The 9,264-nt window shown below is 30.3% G+C and overlaps 1 protein-coding gene across 1 annotated transcript; it reads left to right on the top strand.

The window, feature by feature from the left end:
• The first annotated feature begins 1,975 nt into the window (after window positions 1-1,975).
• Window positions 1,976-7,476, top strand: LOC109336872 (alpha-L-fucosidase 3-like). Its single transcript, XM_019573686.1, has 5 exons — window positions 1,976-2,296; window positions 4,879-5,091; window positions 5,889-6,058; window positions 6,252-6,522; window positions 6,948-7,476. The coding sequence occupies exons 1-5, from the start codon at window positions 2,065-2,067 to the stop codon at window positions 7,208-7,210; spliced, it is 1,149 nt and encodes a 382-aa protein (XP_019429231.1). The 5' UTR covers window positions 1,976-2,064; the 3' UTR covers window positions 7,211-7,476.
• Window positions 7,477-9,264: the final 1,788 nt, after the last annotated feature.

The raw sequence follows: 9,264 nt of genomic DNA, 5'->3' as shown, positions 1-9,264 counted from the left end.
GGATCAGTTACAAAAATGAAATATAAATTTGCAGTATTATAATTAATGAAATTATGAAATATTAATTGATTAATATATACTCAATAATGTTTTACATCATTTCCGATAATTTATTTATATTTGGATTCATTAATCTATAATTTATTCTGATTTATTGATTTGCATAACGTGCATGATTAATTGAGCATATTAAACAATTATTTAACATTAGAAACTTAATGCACAATTATAATTATATTGATAAATAAATAATTATATTTTTAATGTCATAAATAAATATAAAAACTCAAATTTTATGGATCAACATGTGTCAATCTCTCAATGACATGTGTCAATCCCTCAAGAACTTCCTCATGACATGTGTCAATCTCTCAAGCCCTCATGACATGTGATTTATTTAAAAATAAAAGGAATATGATTACCTATACAATATTAAAATATAATGTTACTATAGCAATATTAAAATAATAATAATAATATGAATCATAACATATTGTTTTGTAGTTATTTTAGAGTCAAATAATAATATTTATTTTTATACTAATATTATTTTGGAATCAAATAATAATAAAATTATAAATTTATTGATGATTTTTTTGATTAATAGGATACTATTAACAATATCATGGTATGTATGTGTAAAAAACAATATTGGGAAAGTCGAGTAAGACGTTAAACCAGAAGATGTCTCATATTAAGTTTATCTGATTTAAACAGTCAAACTGTATGGTCTGACCGTATAATTTTATATATAATTAATAATTTTCAGCAATATGAATGCACTGGTAACATATATGTTTTTAACCATGCGAATGCACGAGCAACATACATATTCTTAATCATAAATGCACATGTAATATGTGTTCTTAATCATGCGGCAAAAAATACCGCCCCGTGCAAATGCACGGGTAACTTGCTAGTTTTTCTCAAAATACTAACTCCTCAAATACTAGTCATTAATTTTCCTAATCCTACAAATTAATTGACATTTCATTCTCACTTAAAAATTACTTTTAATCCCCATATAAAGTTAGTCATGCCACCACTCACAACTAACTTATGATTTTCTCAAGTTCACTCATACCCTAATTTCAAATCTATGTATTTTCATACCACATACACAATAATCAACAACAAAATGGTTACACATATAAAATATTTATCAATTTATCATACATACTCACATGCATTCAGATATAATTATTTAAGAAACTTATATCAATGTAATATCCATCATAAAAAAATTAAAGACTTATATATATATATATATATATATATATATATATATATATATATAAAAGGAGAGATTCGTTTACACATAAGTTAAGTTATACTAGTTACACTCAATGTTAACCATTCATTTTCTTAAATCGAACGATCTGAATGGGTGAGTGCAATAAGTGATGAGAGAGAAAAAAAGTATCGCACTTACCAATTTGGTCTGTTGGATTTAAAAAAATGAATGACTGAAATTAAGTATAACTTAATTTTGGTATAAACAAATTTATCTCTTATGTATACTAGTGTGTGCAGGCACTTCGTGTCTGCCAACGAATATTGTGTGATACTACATATTCAATTTTTATATATTTCATTTTTTTGAATTAAAATATATTTTTGTGTTCGGTGTACTTTATATTATATTTTTTGTATTTACGATAATGTTTAATTTAAGGTGAGATATGTGGTTAATTAATATATTGGTGGTAGTTGCTTAGGATTATATAGTTTTTTTTTTTGTAAAAATTAAATAATGTTAAGGGTAATAAAGGAAATGAAAATTATATTATGAGGAAAGTTATTTCAAGTTTTAGCTTTATATATAGTATAAATATATAATATATTAATGAATGAATGATAAATAGCTTTGTCTTACATTTATCTACTTATTGTACAAAGGGCTCTCCTTTCTAGATAGACTTCAAACATAAGATGTTGATAGCCCACCCCTTTATCAGTTCCTGTAATAATATCATTAATATAAAAAAATTCTCTTAACTTATCCATCTTCAGTCCCTATCTTTTCATCCTCATTTCTTTGACTGGTGCTGCCATAACCCTAACATGAATATGAAACCTCTTTCCCTTTGGCTTATGCTCTGTTTGGCAATTACAAACTCATTAGCAACTACAAGGCATTGCAATTTCCCTGCAATCTTTAACTTTGGGGATTCTAATTCAGACACTGGAGGCCTTTCTGCTGCATTTGGACAAGCTGGTCCTCCTCATGGAGAGTCTTACTTCCATCACCCTGCAGGTCGATACTGTGATGGCCGTCTTATCATTGATTTCTTAGGTATAATACTTTCATTTACTCTTTTCACTTTCATATCTGCATCTTATGTAAGGGTTCAGTTGGTTTTTGTAGCTTAACAGAAAGAAAGAAAGAAAAAACTTGTGAGTTATAAAAGATAATTGGAATATCATCGACATTTTATTATTTTACTTTTAAAAACAAACTCTCAAACATGTATGATTTTTTGAAAGTACTCTCAAACATATATGATTTTTTGAAAGTGGTTCATGTTGTTTCAAATTATGGTCGTGATTGCAACTGTGGTAATAATCGTAATTATTGTGATTGTGGTTGTTGGGATGCGCTTGTTGTGGTTTGAATTATTTTGTGATTAAAAAAAAATTTGGATTCGATTCAGTCTGATGCGATCCAAATTGGTCTGATGCAGTTGGGTTGCGGCCCGAGACAGCTACATCATTGTGCTGCAATTACGGTTGTGGTGATCATCATAACTGCAATATTGTAGCCGCATCCAGTGATGTGGTCCACAATTTAAAAAATGATCGTTACAATTGTAGAAAAAGTTGTGATTACTACAATTTCAACCATTATGATATGAATTATTTTATGATTAACAAATATTTTTGAATTCGAGCAACCTAATATTATTAGTGCAGCCCTATACGGTTGCATTGTATCCTAATACATCTTCATTATTATGATTTGCTATCAGTTGTGATGTAATGTGATTACAGTGATTACGACCATGTTATGTGGTTCGAATTATTAAACTTTTTTTCTTAAATTGGTATCACTGTTATAGTTTAGAGTAATGATATTTATGGATGCCTGATTTCATTTTTTTTAATCTTCTATAGTAAGGATTTCATTAATTTATATTTTGTACAAAAAATATTTCCTTCTCGATTTTATTTTGATTTTCAAACGTCCACCGACAGAATCAATTGTTGTCGTTTTCCTTCAATAATTGTCATTATTACTCATAACAAGAAAATTTGCACACTAAACAAGAAAACATTCTGATAACTAATTATATTTTATAAGTTACAAAGATTCTGTTAACTCAAAATTCAATGATTGAGAAGAAAATTACCATAATTGTAAAGGAAAGAATAATTATTTTGCAATGAGGATGGGTAGCAAAGTTATAGTGCTAATTACTTTTTTTTTTGTCATTAACTCAAATACAAAAAAACCATTGATCTAATATTAGAATAAGTTGTACTTGAGGTTAGAGCCAAAACAAGTTAGATCAAGTTTTGCCATAAGTAAGACTAACATATATAACAAATAAGAGTCTAAATCTAACCTGTTAGTTTGTTTAAGAAAAGTTCAAAGCTCAAGCCTGATTTGTTTAAAAGTGTAGTCTAAATTGTTAGTTTATATAAAAGTTTGTTATATTATATAATCTTAAAATTGGTCATCATTTCTACATTTAAATAGGCTAGTAGGTCTATTTTAATTAAACTCTTATAACCCTGATAATTATATTATATTTTCGGATAAATTTTTATATTAAAATTACATATATAATAATTTTAATTATGTTAAAATTATATGATATGAAAATTACTATATAATACAACTAAATATATTGATTTGTTATGTTTGATAGGCCTTTTAGATGACCTGTTAAACTAAATAGGTTTTTAAAAGCCCAAGTTTGACATGTTCATAAGAAAAAATATAGCCTGGTCTAGTCTATTATAGAGTAGATAATAGACTACTGATAGACAATCTAATTTGTTTCCACCTTAACTTGAGCCCGTAAATCCATATTTAATACTTTTTCAGCTTTATATATAACATATACTCAATGGACTTCAAATATAAAATAAGCTTAAATATGTTTATCATTCCACTTCCTGTGACTCATGCTGTGTCAAGTCAAAATAATCTGAGATCTTCTTTAAAATACTAGAATGTGATGATATAAATAAATATCTAACTTTTTATTTACTTAATTCAAAAATAAAAATCTCGACCCATAATTTTTTTTACTGTCACCTGTCAAAATCTGTGTGTCTTGTATAGTATCTGGACCAAACAAGAAATTTTGCGCACTAAACAAGAAAACATTATGATAACTCATTATTTTTTACAAGTTACAAAAGATTCTGTTAACTCAAAATTCAATGACTGAGAATAAAATTACCATAATTGTAAAGGAAAGAATAATTACTAAGCAATAAGGATACGTGGTAAACTTATAGTGTTAACTATTTTCTGTCTCTGTCATTAACTCATAATACAGCAAACCACATGATGATAAAGTTGCATACATTTAATATCCTCAAATATTATTAGGGAGAAGACTCATGCAACATGTAATAACAATTTTACCCTTTTGTGCATCATAAAATTACTTTAATTGTTATTGGGTTATACTTATCTTACTTTTTACACCTAAATTTACTATTTAGCCATTGTTGTACAATTAAAGTAGATTTTTTTGTCTAAAGTTATAAAAACAAATCTAGAAAAAGTCTTAGAAGTATTGTTAAAAGTTGGCATACTCCATGGACTTTAGACTTTGGAGCAATCAGTGATAATTTTTCTTTGACAAAGGCAGAATTTAATTTTAAGTTTTTTGTCATAATTTTTTATTTTATGCATAAAAGCTAAGAATCTGGGCGTGCCATATTTGAATGCATACCTTGATGCGGTTGGGTCAAATTTTAGCCATGGAGCCAACTTTGCAACTGCTGGATCAACCATTAGACCTCAGAATACAACCCTTCATCAGTTTGGTGGTTTTAGTCCTTTCTCTTTGGATGTTCAATTCAATCAGTTCAATGATTTCCAGCGCAGGTCCAAAATATTTCAGAGTAAAGGTATTAAGAATGAATGTTCTTTTTACTATTTTATATACATCTCATTTACAATCTTGTGCAAGATAATTCTAAGGATTTGTTTTGCGAGTTAGTTTTTAGAGGATAATAGATGAAAGGTGAAGGCTTTAAAGTCAGGAAATATCGTTGTAAGATAGCTCTCAAGCCTTTCCTTTTTCTCCAGAAACCAACTTGTGAACGGACACTACGAGATAAAGTGGACTAAAAAATCATAACTATATGAGTTCACTTGTAGGCTTGTAGTGTGTATTCCGACTAGAAAATAAGAAAAAACAATTGTTTTTCAACAAGAACTTTAATTAGATTGAGGATAGCTCAATCACTAGAGATAAAAGAAACAAAGAATTTTTTGAAGTAAAACCATCAACCAAGATTTAATAATCCTACTTACAAATACTAATTATTTATACCTCTCTTCTGATTGATCTATATCACATTCTATTCTTATCTAACAGTCCTCTCTTGGTTACATCAGAAGCGCATTCGGAACATAGATAATTGTAACCATATACTCATAAAATGACAGCAATGAAATGTCTATTTATTTGTAAAGTCTCTATTCTTTAGTAATCGAAAGCCAAAGATCTATGAATTAGTCCACATGTAACTAGCCAAGCCGACAAACGATCCCACATTTTTAGATGCAATTTGCAATAAAAATTATGGTGCACTGTATTTCACGTAATTGATCTCACCTAATACGAAAAAACTTAATATGCTGATGTAATAGTCACTCGAATCAATTGCCTCAATAAGTCACCATCTGTTTTTCTTGGTAGGTGGAGTATATGAAACATTGTTACCAAAAGCAGAGTATTTTTCTCAAGCATTATACACATTTGATATTGGTCAGAATGACTTAGCAGCTGGTTACTTCCACAACATGTCCATAGACCAAGTTAAAGCATATGTTCCTGATGTTTTGGCTCAATTCAAGAACATAATCAAGGTAAACCATTTAAAAAAATTACTAATAAATAAAATTGAGTATTAGCATATGATATTACAAAATAACAATAACATATAGAGTATCATATTTATACACTAATAGTGCATCATGTTTCACCATTATGAATGATGAGTGATGCAATGCATACATCTTTTTCTCTGACATATATTTACTGGTGTGCTTGCATTGCTAGTATATATATGATCATGGTGGAAGATCATTCTGGGTTCACAATACTGGTCCTGTTGGTTGTTTACCATATATGATTGAACTTTTTCCATCAAAAGCACATAGAATGGACAAAGCAGGATGTGTAGCCTCTTACAATGAAGTGGCTCAATTCTTCAACCATGAGTTAAAAGCAGCAGTTTTTGAACTTAGAAAAAAACTTCCCTTGGCTGCCATCACCTATGTTGATGTTTACTCACTGAAGTACTCCCTCATTAGTCAAGCAAAGAAGCACGGTAAACCCTTCATCGCGGCTTAATTATTCAAAAATGGTATTCGTATAACAAAATGCATCAATTTTCGCGTTAACGATTCACGTTATAAGCCAGAGTACCAATACTTTATCATATAAAGCCAAAGATTGTTGCGAAGTTTACGCATCTGGTTGTACGTATAACACATTTTGTTGCAAAGTCAGAGTAAACTCTTCATTGAGGCTTAATTATTCAAAAATGGTATTCCTATAACATAATGCATCAATTTTCGCGGCTACTTTTGACATTATAAGTCAGAGTACCGATACTTTATCTTATAAAGTCAAATATTGTTGCAAAGTTGTCGCATTTGGTTGTACATATAACACTGATGTTAACTATTTGTTTTACGAAATGGAAGATGTGTTTTATGTTTGGAACTAAAGAGTTTTGTTTGATAATTGCAGGTTTTGAGGAACCTTTGAGAGCTTGTTGTGGCCATGGTGGGAAGTACAACTATAATGTGCACATTGGCTGTGGAGCAAAGATTAAGGTTCATGGTAAAGAAGTCCTTATAGGGAAACCATGCAAGGATCCATCAGTTTGGGTAAATTGGGATGGTGTTCATTACACTCAGGCTGCAAACAAATGGATATTTGATCAAATAGTAAATGGTTCATTTTCTGATCCACCAATTCCTTTGAACATGGCTTGCCATAAGCAACTTTAATTGAAGGATGTGACCATTGACATTTTTAGTTGTATATTGACATTTTCCTCATATCCAATCATAATTTTGTAAAAGAAATGAAAATTTTGATTGGTTAGAAGAGATTATATATATGCAATCTAATGCTAATGACATTTTCCTTCACTAAAGAGATTCAAAAACCTTGAACCTCTTTCCCACTATGAATAATATTTTCTCTTGTGTACTAATGATATAAGTGCAGATCATCTTACTTCAGTTAGTATCGTGTTTCATGCTTGTTCATTGATCATGGTTTTTTTTGTACTATTAAGGATATCCCCACATCCTAAGGGTAAGGAATCACAAGAATCGAACTCTTAACCTTTTGATCTTTCTGGAGATCTAGTAGGTTTTACACTACTAGACCATTGCATTGTTGCTTCCTTAATCATGGTTTGTTCCTTGATAAAGAGAATTAATCCACTTCAAGCTATAAGTGGATAGAACATTTGACAATTTTATTTAGGAAGTGGTGATATACAGGACTATATAACTATGGAAAAAGCTTTTTTAAGATGCAACTTACATTTAGAGTCTAATGATTGGGTTAAAGATGTTAAACATGAAATAGTTACCCTTTATTTTGCTTCTGACCCTTTGAGATCTCCTGACATCCCTTTTATCACATCAGTAAAAAAATCTAAACATAAAAAAAACATATTGGAGGACCTCTTCCATCAAATTAGAATTGCATTTAGAAAACAATAAAGCAAAAAATGGTTATATGTTCAGTTATGATGTTCTTTTCTTTTATAGGCAAGTTAGTATTTTTGTAGTGAGTGGGAATTGAACTCTCAACCAATTTATCACTCCACTTCCTAACCCTTCACATTTACCATCACTTTATGACTTCTCAGTTATGATGTTATGTCACATTCCGTTTTCATCATAATAGTGGATTCTGTACCGCAATCATGCTAACCGTAACTAATCATAACTTTTGCAATTTAAATGATTGTTATTGAGGAATTCATCTAACAATGATATTGTGAGAATCCTTATATAGAAAAATATATTCTTAGATAGTTTAGTACTATTTTACATGGTGAAAAGGGTAGGATATTACAGACGGTACAAGTCAAAGAAAAAAACAACATATGGAAAGAGGCACAAGAGTTAACCATTTTCAAGAATGGCGTTATTGAACTATATTGCCTCATAGGCATTATCAAATCCAGATATTGGTTCTGATTCACAAGTAATTAAAAATTATAAATATTAAGAAGAAAATGAAAATTTTGGCACTTACCTATTCAAATCCCATACTCTAAACTCTATCAAACACCCATAAGTATCGGTGTGATTGGTAAGAATTTGACTCATATTTTACAACTACCGTAATTTTAAATACTGCTACAAATATGAGGAGCTCGTTGGTGATGAATATGTAAGAAAACGTTTTTATAACGTTTTAGAATATTTCCATTCATGTCTTGCAAGACCAGAGCCCCTCTCGAGAATCCATTCTTGATAAGATAGGGACCTTCTTAGTTCAGAGCCCACTTTCCACGAACGTCTTTCTAATTTGGGAGAATATTTTTATGCACTAGATCCCATGCCTCAAATTCTGTGGGACGAACCTTCTTGTCAAAAGTTCTAGCCACCCTACCCTAGTATAATTGACCATGGGAGAAAGCCACCAACCTCTTCTCTTCAATCATATTCAACATCTCATACTTGGCCTAGACTTATTCCGACTCCTCTGGCTCTGCTTTCATCAAGACTCTTAGCGAGTGAATTTTGACGTTTATGGGTGAAACTACTTCCTTCCCATATACCAGTGAGAATGGGATTGCACCAGTATTTGAACGAATGTTGGTGCAATACATATGTAAAACATATGGTAACTTTTCGTGCCAATCTTTGTAGTTCTCCACCATTTTGGCTACTATCTTTTTGACATTCTTGTTTGCTGCTTCAACCACACTATTCATCTTAGGCATGTACGGGGTTGGATTGTGATGCTTGATCTTGAACGTGTCGCACAACTTCTTCTCTTCCCCACCGTTGAGATTAGTACCATTGTTTGTGAT

This window comes from Lupinus angustifolius, unplaced genomic scaffold, assembly GCF_001865875.1.
Source record: "Lupinus angustifolius cultivar Tanjil unplaced genomic scaffold, LupAngTanjil_v1.0 Scaffold_1_137, whole genome shotgun sequence".
NCBI lineage: Eukaryota > Viridiplantae > Streptophyta > Magnoliopsida > Fabales > Fabaceae > Lupinus > Lupinus angustifolius.
This window is presented reverse-complemented; position numbering and strand designations above follow the sequence as displayed.